A 24,650-nucleotide genomic window follows, 5' to 3' on the forward strand; every position below is an offset into this window, starting at 1 on the left:
GCAGTATCTAGGATGTGATAATTGTTCTCAGGTATAGTGAGAAATCAGTAGCACTTAGATTATGCAACATGACATTATTGAAGCCTGATAATCTAAAGTGAATTCAGAAAATACAAAGTGCTGATTAATCTTTCTTTGGCTCTGAAATTATTGTGAGATTCTTAAATATTAAAACCAGTTTTAAAAATCTTCATATCAATATTTACCATTAAACTTGGAGTTAAATTTTAGGATCATCTCTGCATGGAAATTTTATTAAGACCATAGATGATGACTTCCTCATTGCACAATTTCCACCTACACTTTTATCAGCCCAGAGAACCTTTGCTGCAGTCTCCATGTTCCATTTGCTCAGCCACCATCTCTTACAAAGAGCCTCACTATAGGCGTACCTCAGATGTTGTGGATTCGGTTCCAGACCACTGCAGTAAAGCAAATATTGCAGTAAAGGAGGTCACATGAAATTTTTGGTCTCCCAGTGCTTATAAAAGTTATGTTTATACTGTAGTCTATTAAGTGTGCAATAGCATGATGTCTGAAAGAACAATGGACATACTTTATTTAAAAGGTACTTTATTCCTAAATAAAAAATGCTAACCATCACCTGAGCCTTCAGTGAGTCACAATTTTTTGCAATAGTAACATCAGAGACCACTGAGAAAGATCATAACAAATATAATAATGATGAAAATGTTTGAATTGTTGCAAGAATTACCAAAATGTGACATAGCCATAAAGTGAGCAAATGCTGTTGGAAAAAAACAGCACCAATAGACTTGCTTGATGCAGAGTTGTGACAAACCTTCAATCTGTAAAAAAAAACTCGGTGTCTGCAAAGCACAATAAAATGAGGTATGCCTATAAGTTGCCTTTTGTTTGAAGGGAACACATATTGCAGAGCTGAACTGTAGTTCTAAAATATTTTTTTAATCTTGTTTTTGTTTTATAGTATTTATTTTTTAATTAATTAATTAATTTTGTCTGTGCCAGGTCCCAGTTGTGGCATGCAGGATCTTAGTTGTAGTAGGCAGACCTCTTAGTTGCAGCATGCATGCAGGATCTAGTTCCTTGACCAGGGATTGAACCTGGGCCCCTTGCATTGGGAGCACGGAGTCTTACCCACTGGACCACAAAGGAAGTCCCTATTTTTGTTTTTTTACCCTAAATCTGCACTCTTTGATCTGACATCCAGAATGCTAAGGGCTTCTTAAAATCTTAGTTTTGCTTTGTAGACTCACCCCACTTGAAGTCTTATTATGAACTCAGTAGCATCTTCATGGTGTGTCATAGGCCATTTATAGTGGAACATATAATTCCTATTTATGGTTCTAATGAGAACTGTCCTTACAGCACAACCACTAGATCCCAGCAGTTAGGGAAGTGTACTTGTACCCTACCCCAATAACCCTTGGCCCAGTTGCACATGCTAGCCACTTACTGCAGGGAGCATAAGATGCAGATACAGTGGAAGGCCAGATCCATCATCAGGTTCACAAACACATTCTCTGCTCTTCAAAGCTACATAATTCCTGAACTCAACAATCACTGCTCTAACATTCCATTGCTCCTGTTGGCTAAAAAGACTCTGTATTTCAATTACTTATTAGCCTTACTAACTGCCACCACCTGCAAACTTCACATCACTTAGTTGGGGAATGTCCAGATAACCTAGGACCTCTTCTAGCCTGAATTGTCCTACTAATTATCTATAAATGTTTAGTCCATCTGCTTAAAGAGCTATCATTACTGATCTCTCATTTAAAAGATTCCAAATCCTGGTCAAGGACTTAACCTGAATGCTCCAGTTGTCCCCTATTCCAGCAGCACCTTCCCCACTTCTGCTACTTGCCTGTCCAGCTTGGTGTTCCTAGCTTAATATATTCACCGAAAACCTCAACAATCTCAAAACTATTTGTTACTTCATATAAAGTTCCCCCAGGATTACTTCTATATTAACATTCTGCCTTTATACAGAGAAAAGAAAATCATTATTTGATTTTATTTGACAATACCCTCTGCCTCCCAAATCTAAAACAAATATCTTATGGGCTCCCTTATGTTGAGAAGGTAGTGATGCCTCCCCTGAATTTAGAGTCAATCCCTCCATTAATGCCATCTAAGGATGATTTTCCCATGACTTAGCTTCTGAGGGGTTTTGTTCTTGGTTTTGTAAATCTATTGATGATAAACCACCCATCATTAATCTTCAGTCTTTTAATCTGTTTTACAAATAGCATCAATAAAATTTGTGTACTTCATAAAATAGCTACCCTTCACTCTATGATCTAGTACATTTTCTGTTCTACCATTTCTCTTCCTCATGCTTTATGGCTAAACTTTTATGAGCATTTTCTCTCTCTTTTTGTTTCTATTACTGCAACTCCTATGTAGTTCTCTAATCGTTCTAATGAGAGTTTTTATCTTCACAACTCCATCATCATTAATGAATTTAAGATTTTCCTTAAAGTTCCTTTCAGGAGCTTTTGACACCATTTTTTTTTCCTTTGTATTCTTAATATACTGGATTTGTTTTATTTATTTATTTATTTATTTTGCGGTACGTGGGCCTCTCACTGCTGTGGCCTCTCCCGTCATGGAGCACAGGCTCCAGATGCACAGGCTCAGTGGCCAGGGCTCACGGGCACAGCCGCTCCACGGCACGTGGGATCCTCCTGGACTGGGGCACGAACCCATGTCCCCTGCATCGGCAGGTGGACTCCCAAGCACTGCACCACCAGGGAAGCCCTGGTTTTTTAATTTTTTAATTAAAAAAAAATTTTTTTTGGCTTGTTGTGCAGCTTGCAGAATCTCAGTTCCCCAACTAGGGATTGAACACGGGCAACAGCATGAAAGCCCAGAAGGAATCCTAATTACTGGACCACCAGGGAAGTCCCTGGATTTGTTTTTCTTAAATGCATTCCCTTAATATTGTAATAAACAGGAGCTCAATCAGCAGTTATTTCTCTCTTCACAACCTATACAGAGACAGGAGAAGATGGCGGAAGAGTAGGACGTGGAGATCACCTTCCTCCCCACAGATACATCATAAATACATCTACACGTGGAACTGCTCCTATAGAACACTGACTGAACGCTGGCAGGAGACCTTAGACCTCCCAAAAGGGAAGAAACTCCCCCACGTACCTGGGTAGGGCAAAAGAAAAAAGAAAAAACAGAGACAAAAGAATAGGGATGGGACCTGCACCAGTGGGAGGGAGCTGCGAAGGAGGAAAGGTTTCCACACACTAGAAGCCCCTTCGCGGGTGGAGACTGCAGGTGGCAGAGGGGGGAAGCATCAGAGTCACGGAGGAGAATGCAGCAACAGGGGTGCGGAGGGCAAAATGGAGAGATTCCTGCACAGAGTATTGGTGCTGACCAGCACTCACCAGCCCGAGAGGCTTGTCTGCTCACCCACCGGTACAGGCTGGGGCTGGGAGCTGAGGCTCAGGCTTCGGAGCTTAGATCCCAGGGAGAAGACTGGGGTTGGTGGTGTGAACACAGCCTAAAGGGGTTAGTGCACCACGGCTAGCTGAGAGGGAGTCCAGGAAAAGTCTGGAGCTGCTGAAGAGACGAGACATTTTCTTGCCTCTTTGTTTCCTGGTGCGCGAGGAGAGGGGATTAAGAGCGCTGCTTAAAGGAGCTCCAGAGATGGGCATGAGCCACAGCTATCATTATGGACACCAGAGACGGGCGTGAGATGCTAAGGCTGCTGCTGCGGCCACCAAGAAGCCTGTGTACGAGCACAGGTCACTTTCCCTACCTCCAGTCCCCAGAGCCTGTGCAGCCCACCACTGCCAGGGCCCCGTGATCCAGGGACAACTTTCCCAGGAGAACACATGGCGTGCCTCAGGCTGGTGAACCGTCATGCCAGCCTCTTGTCGCTGCAGGCTCACCCCATACTCCGTACCCCTCCTACCCCCGGCCTGAGTGAGCCAGAACCCCCGAATCAGCGGCTCCTTTAACCCCGTCCTGTCTGAGCTAAGAACAGATGTCCTCAGGAGACCTACATGCAGAGACAGGGCCAAATCAAAACTGAACCCCGGGAGCTATGCGAACAAAGAAGAGAAAGGGAAATTTCTCTCAGCAGCCTCAGAAGCAGTGGGTTAAATCTCCACAATCAACTTGAGGTACCCTGCATCTGTGGAATACCTGAATAGACAATGAATCATCCCAAATTGAGGAGGTGGACTTTGGGAGAAAGATAGATTATTTTCTCCCTTTTTCCTCTTTTTGTGAGTGTGTATGCTTCTGTGTGAGATTTTGTCTCTATAGATTTGCTTTCACCATTTGTCCTAGGGTTCTGTCCGTCCATGTTTTTTGTTTGTTTTTTTCCTTTTTTTTGTTTGTTTTTTTACTTTTTAAAAATGTTTTCTTAATAATTATTTTTATTTTAATAACTTTATTTTATCTTATTTTATTTTATCTTCTTTCTTTCTTTCTATTTTTTCTCCCTTTTATTCTGAGCCATGTGGAGGACAGTCTCTTGGTCCTCCAGCCAGGCGTCAGGGCTGTGCCACTGAGGTGGGAGAGCCAACTTCAGGACACTGGTCCACAAGAGACCTCTCAGCCCCACATAATATCAAACGGCAAAAATCTCCCAGAGATCTCCATCTCAACACCAACACCCAGCTTCACTCAACGACCAGCAAGCTACAGTGTTGTACACCCTATGCCAGATAACTAGCAAGACAGGAACACAGCCCCATCCATTAGCAGAGAGGCTGCCTAAAATCATAATAAGGTCACAGACACACCAAAACACACCACCAGAAGTGGACCTGCCCACCAGAAAGACAAGATCCAGCCTCATCCACCAGAACACATGCACCAGTCCCCTCCACCAGGAAACCTACACAACCCACTGAACCAACTTTAGCCACTGGGGACACACCAAAAACAATGGGAACTACAAACCTGCAGCCTGCAAAAAGGAGACCCCAAACAGTAAGATAAGCAAAATGGAAAGAAAGAAAAACACACAGCAGATGAAGGAGCAAGGTAAAAACCCACCAGACCTAACAAATGAAGAGGAATAGGCAGTCTACCTGACAAAGAATTCAGAATAATGATAGTAAAGATGATCCAAAATCTTGGAAATAGAATAGAGAAAATGCAAGAAACATTTAACAAGGACCTAGAAGAACTAAAGAGGAAACAAGCAATGATGAAAAACACACAATGAAATTAAAAATACTCTAGAAGGGATCAATAAGCAGAATAACTGAGGCAGAAGAACGGATAAGTGACCTGGAAGATAAAATAGTGGAAATAACTACTGCAGAGCAGAATAAAGAAAAAAGAATGAAAAGAACTGAGGACAGTCTCAGAGACCCCTGGGAGAACATTAAATGCACCAACATTCGAATTATAGGAGTCCCAGAAGAAGAAGAGAAAAAGAAAGGGACTGAGAAAATATTTGAAGAGATTATAGTTGAAAACTTCCCTAATATGGGAAAGGAAATAGTTAATCAAGTCCAGGAAGCACAGAGAGCCCCATACAGGATAAATCCAAAGAGAAACATGCCAAGACACATATTAATCAAACTATCAAAAATTAAATACAAAGAAAACATATTAAAAGCAGCAAGGGAAAAACAACAAATAGCACACAAGGGAATCCCCATAAGGTTAAGAGCTGATATTTCAGCAGAAACTCTGCAAGCCAGAAGGGACTGGCAGGACATATTTAAAGTGATGAAGGAGAAAAACCTACAACTAATATTACTTTACCCAGCAAGGATCTCATTCAGATTTGATGGAGAAATTAAAACCTTTACAGACAAGCAAAAGCTGAGAGAGTTCAGCACCACCAAACCAACTTTACAACAAATGCTAAAGGAACTTCTTTAGGCAAGAAACACAAGATAAGGAAAAGACGTACAATAACGAACCCAAAACAATTAAGAAAATGGGAATAGGAACATAAATACCGATAATTACCTTAAATGTAAATGGATTAAATGCTGCCACCAAAAGACACAGACTGGCTGAATGGATACAAAAACAAGACCCGTATATATGCTGTCTACATGAGACCCACTTCAGACCTAGGGACACATACAGACTGAAAGTGAGGGGATGGAAAAAGATATTCCATGCAAGTGGAAATCAGAAGAAACCTGGAGTAGCAATTCTCATATCAGACAAAATCGACTTTGAAGACTATTACAAGAGACAAAGAAGGCCACTACATAATGATCAAGGGATCAATCCAAGAAGAAGATATAACAATTGTAAATATTTTTGCACCCAACATAGGAGCACCTCAATACATAAGGCAAATACTAACAGCCATAAAAGGGGAAATCGACAGTAACACAATCATATTAGGGGACTTTTACACAACCTATACACATTCTATTAGTAATCTTATGCAATGGCATGGTTGTAAATATCATTTTAAGCTCAAAACTTCCAAATGTATGTTTCCATCCAAAAATCCAGTGATTGTCTAATGATCTACTTTGTAACCTATTCCTGGACATCTGGTAGACATAACACACTCAACATCTTCAAACTTCTCAGCTTTCATTTTAAAAATTTTTTTAAACTTTATTTATTTAGAGCAGTTTTAGGTTGACAGCAAAATTGACAGGAATGTACAGCAATTTCCCGTATATCCCATGCGCCCATATATGCATAACCTTCCCCATTATCAACACCCCCCACTAGAATGATATATTTGTTACAATTGATGAACCTAAAATTACACATTTTCACCCAATGACCATGGTTTTCATTAGGGTTCACGCTTGGTGTATATTTTATGTGTTTGGATAAATGTATAGTGGCATGTATCCATTGTTCTGAGCTGGTCTCAGTCTGTCAGTGAGGAATGTTGTGGTTGGACTGGCTCTTGTGGTTCTCATTGTGATTGCAAGATGCCCTTCAGCAATATCCAGGAAACTGAAAAAAATACAGGTTTATTATTATTTTAAAACAGTTTTTTTTACTACATTTATTTATTTATTGATATTATTTGGCTGTGCAGCATGTGGGATCTTAGTTCCCTGATCGGGGATCGAACCTGCACCCCCTGCAGTGTAAGCGTGGAGTCTTAACCAATTGACTGCCAGGGAAGTCCATATAGGTTTATTATTTACAAACCTGGAAATTACATACAACATCTGAATCCACATAGCAAGGTCGAGGTGAGAAAGAGAGTTCATGGGCCTGGGGTTCTGCTTTTATTGTGGTCGAGAGTGGGGGTGTAGGGTTTCATGGGCTCACTCTTTATTGGGGAATTAAAAACATAAGAGTAGGAGTTTATAGCACAGTAAGAGAAAAAAACAAGTAGCCCAAATTGTCAGTTACTGAAATCAACCAACAGCTCCTAAAGCAAAGGAGCCCCAGTGGGAAAGGCAGCCTGGCTGTTTATCTAATCACTTGGCTGACAATGTTGTTTATTACAGATAGACATCTTTGAAGTGGATGCCTCTTTGATGCCTTGGCAAACAAAGTTTACTGTCAGGCACTTGCGTTACAAAAAATAAAATAAAACAACTGTCAGGGCTTACACTTGAATCCACTATTAGAGTTCCATTCAGATGAGTTTCACTGCCCTAGAAATTCTCCACCTTTTTATCCCTCCCTCTTGCCTAAGGCCTGGTAACCACTGATATTTTTACTGTCTCCATAGGTTTGCCTTGTCCAGAATGTCAGAGTTGAAATCATACAGTACGTAGCCTTTTCAGATTGGCTTCTTTGCCTTAGTAATATGCATTTAAGTTTCCTCCATGTCTTGTCGTGGCTTGATAGCTCATTTCTTTTTAGAGCTGAATAGTATTTCCTTGTCTGTAGGTACCACAGTTTATTTATCCATTCACCTCCTGGACATCTTGCTTGCTTCCAAGATGGAACATTGGCAGTTATGAATTAACTTGCTAAAACCATCCATGATGTGCAGGTTTTTGTGTGGACAAACGTTTTCAATTCCTTTGGGTAAATACCAAGGAACAAAATTTCTGGATTGTATGGTAAGTCTATGTTTAGTTTTTTAAGACACTGCGAGACTGTCTTGCAAAGTGGCTGTGCCACTTGCATTCCACCCAGCAATGAATGAGAGTTCATTCAAAAACACCAGCATTTGGTGTTTACAGTGTGTGAGCTTTCTTTTGATTCTGCTCTGGTCACAGCTTTCCCATTTTCAGTCGATGCCAACCCCATCCTTCCAGTTGCTGAGACTAAAAATTCTAGGGATCATCCTTGACTCCTTCTTTTTCTCATAGCACAGAACCAGCCCCATAGGAAATCTGATTGGGTCCACTTTCAAAATATATCTTGAGTCTCACCACTTTTCATCACCATGTCTGCCCCCAGCCTGATTAGCACCATCCTCTAGCTGGATTTTTGCAGTGGTCATCTAACTGATTTTCTGTATCCTAAGCTTATTTTTTTGCAGTCTATTCTCAACTCTCCAGCCAACATGACCCTTCAACACTATGAGTCAGGTAGTGTCCATCTTTGATTAAAATCCTGGAAAGACTCCTCCTTTTACTTAAAGAAAATTCAAAAGTTTTGCAAGACCCTGAGGCACTTCACAGGCCTTTAGCCCATGTTCCTCTCGACCGCCTTTTTTTTGAATTAAAAAAGGATATTTATTTAGGGCTTCCCTGCTGGTGCAGTGGTTGAGAGTCCACCTGCTGATGCAGGGAACATGGGTTTGTGCCCGGTCCGGGAAGATCCCACATGCCGTGGAGTGGCTAGGCCCGTGAGCACGGCTGCTGAGCCTGAGCGTCCAGAGCCTGTGCTCTGCAACGGGAGAGGCCATAACAGTGAGAGGCCTGCGTACCGCAAAAAAAAAAAAGAAAAAAATTATGTATTTAGGCTGCACTAGGTCTTACTTGCAGCATGTGGGATCTTTAGTTGTGGCACATGTGTGGGATCTAGTTCCCCAGCCACGGATGGAACCCAGGCCCCCTGTATTGGTAGCGTGGAGTCTTACTCACTGGACCAACATGGAAGTCCCTCTGACCTCTTTTTTCTTTTTTCCTATAAATTTACTTATTTATTTTGGCAGCCTTCTCATTGTGGTAGCTTCTCTTGTTGCAGAACATGGGCTCTAGGCACGTGGGCTTCTGTAGTTGTGGCTCACAGGCTCTAGAGCGCAGGCTCAGTAGTTGTGGCACTCGGGCTTAGTTGCTCCATGGCATGCGGGATCTTCCTAGACCGGGGCTCAAACTTGTGTCCCCTTAATTGGCAGGATGATTCTTAACCACTGTGCCATCAGGGAAGTCCCTGACCTCCTTTTTAAAACTCCCTTCCTCACTCACCTAATTCCATGGGCATCAGCACCTAGCTTTGCTTAGGACATGACACTGGCTGATACAGTTCTTGGATATGCACAAAAATGCCACATGATTTAATTAATCATTTTTCAAGTCTTGCCTGAAGTATCCATGAGGTTTCTCATTACTACTCTATTTAATATTACACCGTCTCATTCCCTGCTCTTCCCCGAAATCCAGCTTTTTTCCCAAAAGGCACCTATCATCATACAGCATATCGTATAATTTACTTATTTTTTCATATTTGCATCTTTGCTTCTCTCTTCCATCTGTAAGTATTTTAAAAACAAGAAAATATGAGTTGACTCAAAGTGACATTTGAAGTGGTGTGTCCATTAGGTTTTATAGCTTTGGGGAATATCTGAGAGAACATTTCTAAACATTTCTTCGATCCTTGCAGTGTACACTACACGGAAACTGGGCGATGGCATCTTAAGAAGAGTGAAGCTCCGCCCCGTCCTCGGAGCCGCAAGGCCCCAGCGTCCCTTGCGGTTCCACGCGAGGGCGTCAACGAGTCGCTGCGGCCGATGGCTCAGCGGGAACTACATTACCCAGGAGCCCGTGCGCCGCGCAGCGGCGGCACTCTTAAGGGAATTTCCATACGTGCGGAAGTCTTCTGGGAGGGACTTCCGGTATCTTCGCGGCGGACATTTTGTTGGCTCTTGGTCGACCCATCAGAGCATAACATCGGGAGCTGTGGTTCGATTCAGAGGTGACGGAAAGTGAGAAGGCGCGAGAGGCTACCCTGTCCTCGATGCAGAGTGGCTCGGTGGTGGCAGCGCTCGCGAGAATTCCGCCGCCTGGCCGAGCGACGGCTATGCCCGGTTTCCGACCTGGGATCCCTCCCGAATCTATGTGGTCCAGACTGTGATGGCGGCGGCCTTGGGGACGGACCGGCTTAGGTGGGTGCTGCGTTTCCCGGATCTTGACGCGTCCCGCCCCCCACCTTCGAACCGTAGGACCCCGAGTGGTGCCTATTGAGGCTCTTCTGGTCCAGACTCCAGGGCGTTTGCAGATGGAGCCGCCATTTCTTTTTTTTCTTTTTCTTTTTGCGGTACGCGGGCCTCTCACTGTTGTGGCCTCTCCTGTTGCGGAGCACAGGCTTCGGACGCGCAGGCTCAGCGGCCATGGTTCACGGGCCTAGCCGCTCCGCGGCCTGTGGGATCTTCCCGGACCGGGGCACGAACCCGTGTCCCTTGCGTCGGCAGGCGGACTCTTAACCACTGCGTCACCAGGGAAGCCCAAGCCGCCATTTCTAATAGCCAGTGTGGTGAGACGTTTAAGAGTGGTACCCCGCCGAGCCACTAGCAGAAGCAAAGATTTGGGGTTGTCGGGAACTTTCGGGAAACTGGGGTGTTCACATCTTAAGGAAGCAGAGAGTGTGAGTAGTAATGCCTGGAACGTCAGGGTGAGGCGAGTGCTTTCATTAGGAGGACGTTGGGAGCCGTGGAAGAACATGACGTGATCAGGGATTTTTAAAAGTATTCCCAAAGCTCAGGGGAAAACAAACTAGGGTGGGGTGGAGATGATGAGGATGGAGGCAGGGAGACCGGTGAGGAGGCCACAAACTCCAGGAACGTTGTGGTGGTGACTGTACCAGAACAGTGGCAGGGGAGGGATTGGGACTGGATAAATCATTAAATTCTGGAGAGATTTTAAAGATAGAACCAACAGAATTTTCTGGTGTGTTAGATACGGCTGTGAGTGAAAAAGGGATGTGAAGGACCACCCAAGTTTTGTTTTGTTTTTCCCTGAACATCTGAAAGAATGGAAATGGGTAAGTTGGACGAGGGAAGCACCTTTCAGGGGGAACAGGAGTTGGACTTAGGACATGGTAAATCCATAGTGTTTCACAGTATTGGCGTTACATAGGCATTTGGATATGCTGGTCTGGAGTTCTGCACAACAAGCTGGGCTGGAGACCTCTGAGGAGTGAGGTCTTATCAAAGCCTGGAGATGAGGTTTAGGGGGAGAATGTTAAGGTTGTTATTTTATGTGGTCCCTGAGGTGAATGAGTACTGGGAAAAGGGATGGACGTCCCTGAGATTTCCTCCAGAAAGGAGAGGTCCTGGAATATGAAAGGGTTATGGGTGGTGTCAGCAGGAGAGAGGGCTGTAGGGTATTAGGAACCTGACCTGAGATGGAGAGCAAGGTGTAAGGTGCTATAAATTTGTCACTCTGTGGACTCAGCATGCCCCTCTGTGGAGCCGAGGAAAAGTCAGCCAGGCTAGTGGAGCAGCCCCACCCCAATCCAGGGCACTGTTACATCAGTTCCCTGACTTATCAGGTGAGGAGAGATGATGAACACCTCTAATGAAGGGCCACCAGCATGCTCACCTTCAGAGGAATATATACCAGGTAGGCTGGTTTGGTGAAAGGATCTAGTGTATACCTGGCAAGTATACGTTAGCAGGCAGTTAAAAATTAAAAATGTTTAGGTATGATAAATTTATACCACTGCTTAAATAATTGAAAAACTTGTCTCTAAGTATGTGATTACAACGAAAAGTCTTAAATATCAAGTTTTATTAAAGACTTAAAAACAAACCCAAAACTTACAAGAACCTATTATGTACTTCATTCAAGCCAAAAACATTTGCAAAACTGTTAAGAATGTGGACGGTAAAAGTGAATTCAAAGGTACTTGACGCCTAACACATCTGATACAGACAGACCTGTTAGGTGGATACCACCATTATCCCTGCTTTGTACGTGAGAACACAGAGAAATCTTGGATCATGGTTACATAGCTGGTAGGAGGCAACACTAAGGTCTGAGTATCTTAAGTTAGACAATCTGAAATCATCCTCACCAAAGGGCAAGGTAGGGATGAGAGGAACAGTTGTCTTTGAGATCCCACTGTGGTAACCTGCCACTCCCAACTCCCTCTTCCTGCCAGATTGCTGTGGTGGCAGAAGTGATTAAGATCCCTGGATAGGTGAGTGCAAAGTGTACAGGTCCTCAGTCAACCATGATCTTGGCAACCCATTATGGCAGATAATGGTGTCTTGGGAATCTTAACCTACCCTTCTGCCTGCCATTGGGTTTGGGGATCCTGGTGTCACCAGAGGCCTTGTGCCCTGCAAGCTATTCTGAAATTATATGGAAGGGTTTCCATTTTCAGCAAGTAATGGGAAGAAGTATGGAACAGTGCCCATGGGAACCAGCATATGCAAATACATCACTTGAGACTGAACTGGTCTTGTTCGGGGAACTTTAATTCTCCATTATGTCTAGTGATCAGAGAGCAGGGGACAGGTTTCAGCTCTCAAATGGCAGCCTGTGGAGCTGGGCTTCTGTTCTGAAAGTGGTGGGACCCATGGAAAGTTTGGACCAGAGAAGGGAGTGATCTTATTCTGGTCAGGGTTTCTGTGGCTGCACAGTGAAGAAAAGACTATGGGGGTAGTAAAGAGGACTGCTGATGATGGCTGGGCCAGAGTGGTGACTACAGGGGTAAGAGACAAGTGCTTGGATTCTGGTGGGGTTTGTTTGTTTGTTTTTATTTTTAAAGTAGGACCAACCAGATTTTCTGATGTGGAGTGTGAGAGAAAGATGGGAAAGGGTCAGAGATGACCCCACAGTTTTTTGCCTGAGAAGACATAAGGAAGAAGAAGTTCTCAATTGAAATAGTGAAGTTGGTGGTGAGAGTAACTTTCAGAGGTAATATCCAGGGTTAGGTTTTTATTTTTATTTTTTGCAGTATGCGGGCCTCGCACTGTTGTGTCCTCCCCCGTTGAGGAGCACAGCCTCCAGACGTGCAGGCTCAGCGGCCATGGCTCATGGGCCCAGCCGCTCTGTGGCATGTGGGATCCTCCTGGACTGGTGCACGAACCCGTGTCCCCTGCGTCGGCAGGCAGACTCTCAACCACTGCGCCACCAGGGAAGCCCCAGAGTTAGGTTTTGATCATGTTGAATCTGCAGTGGTCCAAAGACATCTGAGTTGACGTATCAAGTGGACAGGTGGACACATGGGTATGGAGTTCAGAGGAGCGATTCAAGTTGGAGACATCCACAAGGTAACAGCCAGTATGTGATTAGGGTAGAGCTGTGTATCAGATTTAGAGAGAGAACCTTTATGTCATGGTGGCAGTGCCTTTGGGGGTCTGGAAAGGAAGTGGGCACAGTGGAGTGGAAGTAAGAGTTACCTTAGAGGCAAGAAAAGGGAGGTTAGTGTCCATGGTGAGCAGGGAAAATAGGATCTGGCAGTTGATGAAAGGGAGAAAGTAGATATGAGATAATTCTGAAGTAAAGCAGTAATAGAGATGACATGAAAGACCAAAGCTGGTCCTTCTTCCCCTCTCCGTGTGCTTTTCAGGTTTTTGTGGTGACCTTTGGTGGGGACTGGGGAGTTTTAGTTGAGCTGGTAGGTTAGTTCAGAGCTAAATTGGATCAGCTGCAGAGTCACTATGCTTGGGGTAGAAGGCCAGTGGGTATGGGCTTTGAATGAGAGTTTAGTGGTAAGTGTTAAGCCTGTGACTGATGAGGGTATAGTATCCCCAGCATGCAGTAGCAAGGTGGAAAAGGTCTGGCTTTATCTCATAATCTGCATGTGCTTCTGAATTGCTGAAGTTTAATCAAGGAAGGAAGAAATTAAAAGCTGAGTTTGAAAATACCTATGGCAGTGGAGGCTGTTGACTGGTGATGGATGTAACCCTGGATGCATTAACCAAGCATTCTCTGAATGCCATGTGCAGGTTTACATCTGGGAGGTACCTACTTTGGGAACCTACTTAGATAACGAGGGAGGTGTGGTCTAAAGAGTGATGTGTCCATGGAGATGGAATCTGAATTCATGGCCTGGGGGCTCAGGTCCTGAGGGATTTAAGGGGAACGTGGAGGTCAAATTTGTGTATGAGAGGCATAATCTCTGGATCCCATGGGAGCTAGCTGGCTGAAGAAGGGTTGGTTCCTGCCTGCCAGGCCCAGACTATACAGTGTGTCTATCTGTCCACTTGCTTTTTGTTCTAGGCTGGGTGAAATGATTAATGGAAAATGAGGAAAGAGGTGGCATCAATTACACCAGGGCCTGCTGTATTGTTTTGCTTTGGGGGCCTGGGGAGGAATGTGAAATTGTGGTGGATACACTGGGAATCCTGGGGAGAGAGGCTGCCCTTGTGCTATTGTGCTGTTCATGTAGGATCATGTGACTTTTGAGGGTGTGTTTGTGCATTTTTCCTGGGAGAAATGGGGACCTCTTGATAAAGCTCAGAGACTCTCATATCACAATGCAGTGCCTTCTATGCTTTGCTCTTATGGTTTTCCTGGGTAAGGCCCTGCATATCCCAGTTTTCTGGGCTATGTTCTGCTCTTCCTGTTTTTCCCCTAGAAGTTGCGATTTCCTTCCTATATATCTGGACCGTGAGCACTCCCTCACATACATCCTCTGGGTGCCAGGTCTTGGCTGGGTATGCTCCCTATGCTTCCCGACTTCTGTTGCCCCAAAATTGCCAGGAAGGATTTGAAGGTCAAGAGTCTTATGGTCAGCCCAGTGGATACTATCCTGCCTGGCTTCTTCCTGGGTGGATGGCTCTGTCTACACTCATGATGCCTTTTTGCTCCAGATTATGTCCCCTTTCTTTGATTGACATTCCCTTGGGCCTATCTCTGTCATGAATTACAGTTATGGTCACTGATTGTGGGGCCCATAGGTTGTTCCTTTAAGGTTTTCATTTTGTATTTAATCTCTCCTGGGCGGGCTACCCTGGGTCATTGCTTTCCTCTTCGCTTGCCCTGTCCTTCCTGTGTGACTTGTATCTTCTAGATCCTCTGTGGTTGCTGAACTGTAGCAGGGGAAAGATTAGTGCCTGATTGAGAGGTCCTGACTAGCCACAGCAAAAGAGACATGGACAGGCCCTGGTGAGTGGGAGCCTGGGCAGGATATAACTTCAAGGATGGATGCAAATAGCACCAAAAACCTGTCCTATGCCCACTGCTCTTTGGTGCCCAGGCTATAGGCCATACCTTATTTCTCTTTTCCTCCCAATTCTGGACTCTTTACATACTTTTCACTTCTATTCTGATCTGTGACCCAGGGCTGCCCACCCCACTCATCAGTGCTCTCTACTGCTCCCTCTGTGGTGCTCTCGTCTGTTGGACAGTGTTAATGTGTCATGAAACATAAGCATGTACTTAAATAGTTTTTGAATACCAGTTACTCATTTTAAATCACATTTTCTGGGCCTGGACATAACATTTCTGGATAGTACTTACCTGTCACCAATAGTCAGTCAAGGCCCTTCTAAAAGTCATTTGCAAGGTGTGAGTTGGAGATCTTGCCTGCCTCTTCTCTCTCAGCTACACCCCATCCTGTGTCTTTGCTGTAAGACCCTCCCCATTCTGTGACCCACAGAGTCCAGTACTGCACAGCAGCTCTTTCTTTAACCTAATCCCAAAGCTGCTGTCCTGCCACCAACCCTGTGGACTCAATCCTGGGTATGCTAGATGCTAGATACACATTTGTGATGGGATTACCCACTCCCACTGAAGACAGCATGCTGTTCAGCAGCATTTTTCTGCTTTCAGGTTGTTGGCATGGAGTGGAGAATGAAGAGGAACCTTCTAAGCAGAGTGTTTCTGTAGCAGTGTCACACGTTCATACTTTCAAGGCAGATTCATCGACCCAGATGGCTCACCCCTGTGACTTATGTGGCCCAATCTTGAAAGATATTTTGCACCTGGATGAACACCAAGAAACACACCATGGACTGAAACCTTACACATGTGGGGCATGTGGGAGACAATTCTGGTTCAGTGTAAACTTTGACCAGCACCAGAAGCTGTACAATGTAGAGAAACTCTTAAGAGGAGACAAAGGCAAGACCTCATTTGTGAAGAACTGTAGGGCCTGTGAAGAACCTCACCTGTCAGAGAAGCCCTTTGCATGTGAGGAGGAGCAGAAGAACTTCCAGACCAGTTTGGGCAGTCACCAGCAAAAGGCCACCCACAGTAAGAGGAAAACAAGGAGCACTGAGAGTGGGGAGGCCTATCATATTAGACAAATGCATTACAAGTGCAGTGAATGTGGGAAAGCTTTCAGTCGCAAAGATACACTTGTCCAGCACCAGAGAATCCATACTGGAGAAAAGCCTTATGAGTGCAATGAATGTGGGAAAGCGTTCAGCCGCAAAGCCACACTTGTCCAGCACCAGAGAATCCACACAGGAGAAAGGCCTTATGAGTGCAGTGAATGTGGAAAAGCCTTTAGCCGCAAGGACAACCTTACTCAGCACAAAAGAATTCACACTGGAGAAATGCCTTATAAGTGTGGCGAATGTGGCAAATACTTCAGCCATCACTCCAACCTAATTGTACACCAGAGAGTTCACAATGGAGCAAGGCCTTATAAGTGCCACGATTGTGGGAAAGTCTTCAGACACAAATCCACACTTGTTCAGCATGAGAGTATCCACACTGGAGAAAATCCTTATGTTTGCAGTGAATGTGGGAAATCCTTTGGCCACAAATATACCCTTATTAAACACCAGAGAATTCATACTGAGGCAAGGCCTTTTGAGTGCACTGAATGTGGGAAATTCTTTAGTCGAAGCTCTGACTTTATTGCACACCAGAGAGTTCACACAGGTGAAAGGCCTTTTGTGTGCAGCAAATGTGGGAAAGATTTCATCAGAACCTCCCACCTTGTTCGGCACCAAAAAGTTCACACTGGAGAAAGGCCATATGAATGCAATGAATGTGGGAAATCGTATAGCTTAAGCTCCCATCTCATTAGGCACCAGAAAGTTCACACTGCCGGAAGGCTGTAGGAGTGCTTCCAACACAACAGAACTCATGGCGAGGAGCTCTGTGTCTGCCTTTAGAGAGGGAGACATCAATCATGTGTCAAACCACATATATCTGGACATTAATACTGTGGTGTATTTTATGAATGCCAGGTGCAGGGGAAGCTTTCAGAAGCTATGTTGCACTTTCAGACCTGCTCAGGTTCGTTGCCAAATTTGTTAGTGCCTGTGGCTGAAACCATCTCAACTCAACCAGCTTACCCTAATATTTTTAGGGGAGGCAGAACTTCATGCTCCCTTCAATCCCTGGAGGAAATTATAAGAAATCTGAATTAAATGGTGGTCCTCATTTGTTTCCCTCTGACCGGAAAAGGTATGGACATGATCCACCTTTAGCCAAGATGATCTAAGCTGTGTTCTGGTAGCAGAAAAGGTTTACTTTATTCATGGACATTGTTGGTCTCATGTGATACTTGTGATGAATTTTTCCAGCCTCCAAGTCACCCAGGCTGGATAACTACTTGACTCATGTTGCGCTGGTTTGTGTGGTAATAAATACCTTATTATTTAAGCCACCTTTAATCTCTGAGGTTCTTTTTAGTGTCTGGAGTGGTTTAGAAACCGTTAGACTCTGCCAAACTGAAGAGGTAAACTGTTTGTGGTGGGCTCCCTACTGTGTGCCTCAAATAGAACAGGTTGACAGAGAACAGTTCTCAGTCCAATCTTGGTGTTAATTTCCATTGCTGACAAAAGCTTGGGTGAGAATTCAGGGCTTTGTGGGCCTGATTTTGTCTAGATTTCAGTTATTCGAGGGTCCAGACATCACCTTGAGAAGGGTGGTATTGTTAACAACCTACAACATGTTTGGGAGCAGCATGGCTTCAGTGTCTTGTTTTCACCATATATGCCACATTCCCTGGCACTGTTGAGGGGCAGCTGTTCCTTAGGACCTGCCAAGTGCCATATGCCCTGAATCTGGTACAGGAGTCAATGGCTGTAAGACTTACTGTGTCCAGGAAGGAAACAAAATTGATGCAGAAACACTGGGTGTGAATAATTGAGATTGGAGAGACTGCTGCAAACGAGAATGGGTGTGTCCATGCTAAAAACACATCCATAAACATTCAAGTCACTATCGCTGGATGAGATCATGTATGGAGATTGTCATGCTCTCTGGGGCTGTCTCATTCTTATGACCAGGGTCAGTGGCAGAGCAAAGAATGTAGTTTTCCTCAATTTCTGTGCCTCCTTGGGCTCTTCAGCTGATGCTGCATGGGCAGGAACCCTGGGAATGAGAATAGAACTGTAGTCAACATGCAGTATACTGCACACACTGTACAGTTTGGTAAGCCTTAATATATGTATACACATTTGAAATCGTCTAATCATGATATTAGATATATCCATCACCCTTTCTCAGTGCCTTTCCTAATACTTTACCTACCACCCCTAAGCAACCATTGATTGACTTTCAGTATAGATAAATTTGCCTTTTCTAGAATTTTAAGTGGAACCTTAAAAGTTTACTTCTGTCTGCTGTCTTGCAACATGATTATTTTGAGAATCATCTATAGCTCATTCTCTTTATTGCTGAGTAATGTTCTATATGGATATACCACACCATATCAATATATCTTAAATGATATTTGGAGTCCCCCCCCCACAGATTCTAAATATAAAAATAAAGCTGCTGCAAATATTCATGTGCAAGTCTTTTTATGGACATTTAGCTGAGGACATTTCTAAAAAGTGTTGAAAGTTGTGGCCTCATTTCTTCTTACTGATTATAGTAAAATGTGATAGGGAAAAGTAAATATAGGGAAGACGTGAAAAACAGAAAAGACCCAAGACTTGATGATTTGGGAAATTCTCAGCAAATTTTTTTTTAAGACCTTTTTTTTTTTAAATTTATTTTTGGCTGCCTTGGGTCTTCATTGCTGCATGCGGGCTTTCTCTAGTTCAAGTGAGTGGGGGGCTACTCTTCATTGCAGTGTGCAGTCTTCTTACTGCGATGGCTTCTCTTGTTGTGGAGCATGGGCTCTAGGTGCGTGGGCTTCAGTATTTGTGGCACGTGGTCTCAAGTTGTGGCTCATGTGCTCTAAGCCCATGCGCCACAACTACTGAGCCTGAGCTCTAGAGTCTGCAAGCCACAACTGCTGAGTCCAGGTGCCACAACTACTGAAGCCTGTGCACCTAGAGCCTGTGCTCCACAAGAGAATCCAGGACAATGAGAAGCCCACACACTGCAATGAAGAGTAGACCCCACTCACTCCAACTAGAGAAAGCCCATGCACAGCAACGAAGACCCAATGCAGCCATCCATAGATAGATAAACAAATAAATAAATAAACCGTGCCCTTTGATTTAAAAAAAAAATAAAAAATTTAAAAACCAAAGTAGGCAAAAGGAAAGAAAGGATAAAGAGCAGAAATTAATAAAATAGGAAACAGAAAAATCAGCGAACTCCAAAACTGTCCTTCAGATCAAGAGAATTGATAGATCTCTAGGTAGATTGATCAGAAAAAAAAAAAAATTACCAATACGAAGAATGAAAGGTGGGATGGCACTAAAGACATTAAAAGGATTATATGTGATATTTATTTATTTTGTTGCACCAGGTCTTAGTTGTGGCAGGCAGGCTCCTTAGTTGCAGCATGCAGACTCTTAGTTGTGACATACATGTGGGATCTAGTTCCCTGACCAGGGATCAAACCCAGGCCCCCTACCTTGGGGGCATGGAGTCTTAACCACTGTGCCACCAGGGAAGTCCCTATATGTGATATTTTAAACAATTTCCAACAACTCTACAAAAACCAGAAATTGAGAAAAAAATTTCTTGAAATACTCCAACTACTCAGGTTCACTGAAGAAGAAATGAGTAATCTGAAATGCCCTCTATTATAGATATTGAATTGGTAGTTTAAAAATTTCCTACTATGATTTCATGCCAAAATGACTAATGATTTCTAGACATTTAAGGAAGAAATAATTCCAATTCCACTCAAATTATTATTTTTTTTCAGATGGAAGTCTTCTCAGCTAGTTTTGTGAGATTATCTTTAACTTGATACCAAAATCAGGCAGTACTGTTAATAGCAAACTGCAGACCAACACCCACATGTACATAGATGAAAAACATCCTTAACAAAATATTAGGAAATTCAAAACCCTGTCATAATTTGAGATAGAAATGATCATCTTTCAGGTGATTAAAGATGCAATTTACTGTGAAAACATGGTAATACAATACCTGCATGTACCAAAACAGCTTCACGTGGGAAAAGCACAAGGGATAGAACTTCCTGGAGAAAATGACCAATCTGGATCTGACCCTGTGCTTGATCAGATCTCCTTTGATTTGAACCACTGATGCTCTGTTTTTTTCTTTTACAAACTGCATTGTAAATACTGTCTTTTCTATAAACAATAGTCTGCCTACTCCTTGGCCAAATATGCTCCTTGCTTCTTTCATGTCTCTTACTTTTGTGTGACAGTTTTTCAAGAGACTTTTCTGTACTCCCTGTTTTCCTATCCTGAACTCTTATTTCATTTCTGTGGGATCTCACCCTGTCTTATGACTGATATACCATCTAACAGTTCTCAAATGGATGTATTCAGCCAAGTTACTTCTCCCAAATTTCAGATTTGTACCTAACTCCTACTGGACATTATCCTTAGATGTCTGGCAGGTACCTGAGACTGAATAGGTTCATAACCAAGCTCCTTCTTTTATTTTTCCAAATCTTGACTTTATTTATTTATTTATTTATTTTGCGGTACGTGGGTGTCTTACTCTTGTGGCCTCTCCCATTGCAGAGCACAGGCTCTGGACGTGCAAGCTCAGCGGCGATGGCTCACGGGCCTAGCCGCTCTGCGGCATGAGGGATCTTCTCATACCAGGGCACAAACCCATGTCCCCTGCATCGGCAGGTGGACTCTCAACCACTGTGCCACCAGGGAAGCCCTTGACTTTATTTTTTAATATAGAAAATGCACTTTTGGAAGCCAACACTAATTTTCCCCCTAACATAATTCTTTACCTGTTAAACAAAATAAAGTACTGGGAGTTCCCTGCCAGTCCAGTGGTTAATACTTGGCCTTCCAATGCAGGGGGTGCAAGTTCAATCCCTGGTTGGGGAGTTAAGATCCCACATGCCTCGGGGCCGAAAAACCAAAACATAAAACAGAATCATATTGTAACAAATTCAATAGACTTAAAGTACTAATTCTATATACATCACATGTACCATACAAAAATGTATCCAAAGTTTCTATTTCCCTAAAAACCTACTCCAGGGGCTTCGCTGGCAGTCCAGTGGTTAAGACTGCACTTCCACTGCCGAGGGCAGCGGTTTGATCCCTGGTCAGGGAACTATGATCCTGCAAGCCACGTGGTGTGGGCAAAAAGAAATAATAATAAAAAATTTAAAAAGTAATAAAAACCTACTCCAACTTCAACCTCCCCTATTTCTCTCAAGAGCACCTCATATTCCAGTTGTCCAGGAAAAAATTCTCAGACTCATCCTCGAAGCCTCTGTTTCTCTCCTCACGTCTATCACACAGGAGTCCCATTGCCTTCACCTTCCAAAGCTACCAGGGTTTGACTACTTTTCATCATCCACCCTGCTCCCTCCGAGTCACAACCACCATCATCTCACACTCAGAATCTTCTACATGGTTTCTGTGCTTCCACCTAGCCCCTTCCACAGCATTTTAAAAAATTTATTGGGGCTTCCCTGGTGGCGCAGTGGTTGAGAGTCTGCCTGCCGATGCAGGGGACACGGGTTCGTGCCCCGGTCCGGGAAGATCCCACATGCCGCGGAGCAGCTGGGCCTGTGAGCCACGGCCGCTGAGCCTGCGCGTCCAGAGCCTGTGCTCCGCAATGGGAGAGGCCACAGCAGTGAGAGGCTCACGTACCACAAATAAATAAATAAATAAAATATTAATTTATTATTTAATTTTTGGCTGCGTTGGGTCTTCGTTGTGCATGGGCTTTCTCTAGTTGCATGGAGCAGCGGCTACTCTTCGTTGCGGTGCATGGGCTTCTCATTGCGGTGGCTTCTTGTTGCAGAGCATGGGCTCTAGGCACACGGGCTTCAGTAGTTGTGGCACGTGGGCTCAGGAGTTGTGGCTCATGGGCTCTAGAGCACAGGCTCAGTAGTTGTGGTACATGGGATTAGCTGCTCCACAGCATGTAGGATCTTCCCGGACCAGGGATCGAACCTGTGTCCCCTGCATTGGCAGGCGGATTTTTGACCACTGCGCAACCAGGGAAGTTCCCTGCACCCTGATTTTTATTGCAATTAAAATACGTTTTGATGATAACTCCATAGTAGTGTAGATAATTTCCAGATTAATTTGTTACAGCTGCAAAGTTTTACAGTCTGTGTATATGGCAGAGTATGTCTGCTGGTACCCTACTTTTACATTGTTTTCAGAACTGTGCTTTTACATAAAGTACTTCAATAATAATTTAAAAAACCTTTGCTTTCATAAAGACATTCTAAGGTTTTTTTGTTTTAAATTTTATTTATTGGTGGCACCAGGTCTTCATTGCTGTGCACAGGCTTTCTCTCTAGTTGCAGTGAGCAAGGGCTACTCTTCATTGTCATACGTGGGCTTCTCACTGTGATGGCTTCTCTTGTGTGGAGCACAGGCTCTAAGTGCGTGGGCTTCAGTAGTTGTGGCTTGCAGGCTCTAGAGCGCAGGCTTAGTAGTTGTGGTGCACGGACTTAGTTGCTCCACGTCATGAAGGATCTTCCCGGACCAGTGATCGAAACCGTGTCCCCTGCATTGGCAGGTGGATTCTTAATCACTGAGCCACCAGGGAAGCCCTCAGTTTGCTTTTAATGTCAGATTAAACATTGAACACTTTTGGGAATAAGATTTAATATAGTCTTTCTTTTCTTTTTCAGATTCTTCTGACTACAATTAAACATTATCCCTCAGGTACTGATGTGATGGTTTCTACTAACCTAGACTGGGTGATTATCTTCCTCACTCAGATGAAAGTTGGGATCCTGGGTAACTCCTCACTTCTTTGCTTTTATACTTTCACTTTGATCACTGGATGAAGTCTCAGACCCACAGAACAAATCCTCAACTAACTTGTCCTAGCCAACTGCTTAGTTCTTTTCTCCAAAGGGATCCCTCATGAAATGACAGTGTTTGGACTGAAATATTTCCTGGTTGTTGCTGGATATAAACTTGTGTTCTATTTTCACAGAGTAGCCAGAGGGGTTTCCCTCAGCACTACCTGCCTCCTTGGTGGCTTCCTGAGGGGAGGGGGAAGCTGGGGTGAAGTGAGAGTAGCATCGACATATATACACTACCAAACGTAAAACAGATAGCTAGTGGGAAGCAGCAGCATAGCATAGGGAGATCAGTTCGGTGCTTTGCGATGACCGAGAGGGGTGGGATAGGGAAGATGGGAGGGAGGCTCAAGAGGGAGGGGATATGGGGATATATGTATACATATGGCTGATTCACTTTGTTGTACAACAGAAACTAACACAGTATTGTGAAGCAATTATACTCCAATAAAGATATATTAAAAAAAAAACAGGGCTTCCCTGGTGGCGCAGTGGTTGGGAGTCCGCCAGCAGATGCAGGGGACACGGGTTCGTGCCCTGGTCCGGGAAGATCCCACATGCCATGGAGCGGCTAGGCCTGTGAGCCATGGCTGCTGATCCTGTGCGTCAAGAGCCTGTGCTCCACAACGGGAGAGGCCACAACAGTGAGAGGCCCGAGTACCACAAAAACAAAACAAACAAAAAAAAACTTTGTCCCAGTAGCTCTAAGTGGTTGGAGGTCAAAATTAGAATCCCAAAGTACACTGGCTTCTGCTGTTCCTCTTGCTGGATCCTGAATCTCCTAGTAAATATGATGTTGCTATAAAGGTGCATGGCCTAAGCAACACCAAAAATGTAAGTTTGGGAAAAGTATATGAATACTGTTCTGAGCCTACTCCAGACAAACTTACAAGCTCACTTCTGGCAAGGATAATATTTTTCATTGACTGTGTTTTTGTGTCTCATGGTCTGGGCTAGTGGCTCCACGATCCTTGTCCTGCACAGACACAAGCAGCAAGTCCAACACATTCACAGCAACAGCCTCTCCCTGGGACCATCCCACGAGGCCAGAGCCACAGGCACCATCCCGATCTTGGTGAGCTTCTTTGTTTTACTTTATTCTCTTTCTTCCATTTTGACTTTCTGTGTAGTCTTAAGTGTGAATCCAGCCCAATGGCTGGTGAACACATGTGTGTTCATGGCTTTATGTTTCCCGACTCTCAGCCCCTTCGTGCTCATCACCCATGACACGCGTGTCTCTAAGTTACGCTTTGCGAAGATTGCTTTTTTCTTCATGGGGTGTAATATGTCCTCTACAGGGCACTAAATTACCCTTTTCCTTCTTTATTCACATGCAAATGTCTACCAAGTGCCAGTTCTCTGAGGTAGCACTGCTCAGTTTGTGGGATCTTAGCTTCCCAACCAGGGATCGAACCCATGCCCCCAGAATGGAAGCACAGTCCTAATCACTGGACTGGCAGGGAAGTCCCATCTCCAAGGCAGTTTTTTTGTTTGTTTTTCTTTTTAATTAATTAATTAATTAATTAATTAAT

At 44.0% G+C, this 24,650-nt stretch overlaps 2 protein-coding genes across 3 annotated transcripts in view; one reads left to right on the forward strand and one right to left on the reverse strand.

Annotated features, from left to right (window-relative positions):
• Positions 1-12,966: 12,966 nt before the first annotated feature.
• Positions 12,967-24,650, reverse strand: part of LOC101331782 (uncharacterized) — a 67,222-nt gene continuing 55,538 nt past the window's right edge. For both annotated transcript variants that reach the window (XR_004523520.2, XR_012328121.1), the window contains one exon: positions 12,967-18,311. The gene's annotated coding sequence lies outside the window, so the exon portion shown is untranslated. The remainder of the gene's footprint in view (positions 18,312-24,650) is intronic.
• On the forward strand, positions 15,911-17,601 carry ZNF134 (zinc finger protein 134). Its single transcript, XM_033846162.2, has one exon. It carries the CDS (start codon positions 15,911-15,913, stop codon positions 17,048-17,050), a length of 1,140 nt encoding a protein of 379 aa, XP_033702053.1. The 3' UTR covers positions 17,051-17,601.

The sequence above is a fragment of the Tursiops truncatus genome, chromosome 19, assembly GCF_011762595.2.
Source record: "Tursiops truncatus isolate mTurTru1 chromosome 19, mTurTru1.mat.Y, whole genome shotgun sequence".
NCBI lineage: Eukaryota > Metazoa > Chordata > Mammalia > Artiodactyla > Delphinidae > Tursiops > Tursiops truncatus.

Bases quoted from the DNA above. Each gene is read 5' to 3' on its own strand.
- ZNF134 (XM_033846162.2), top strand. From the start codon at position 15,911: ATGGCTCACCCCTGTGACTTATGTGGCCCAATCTTGAAAGATATTTTG.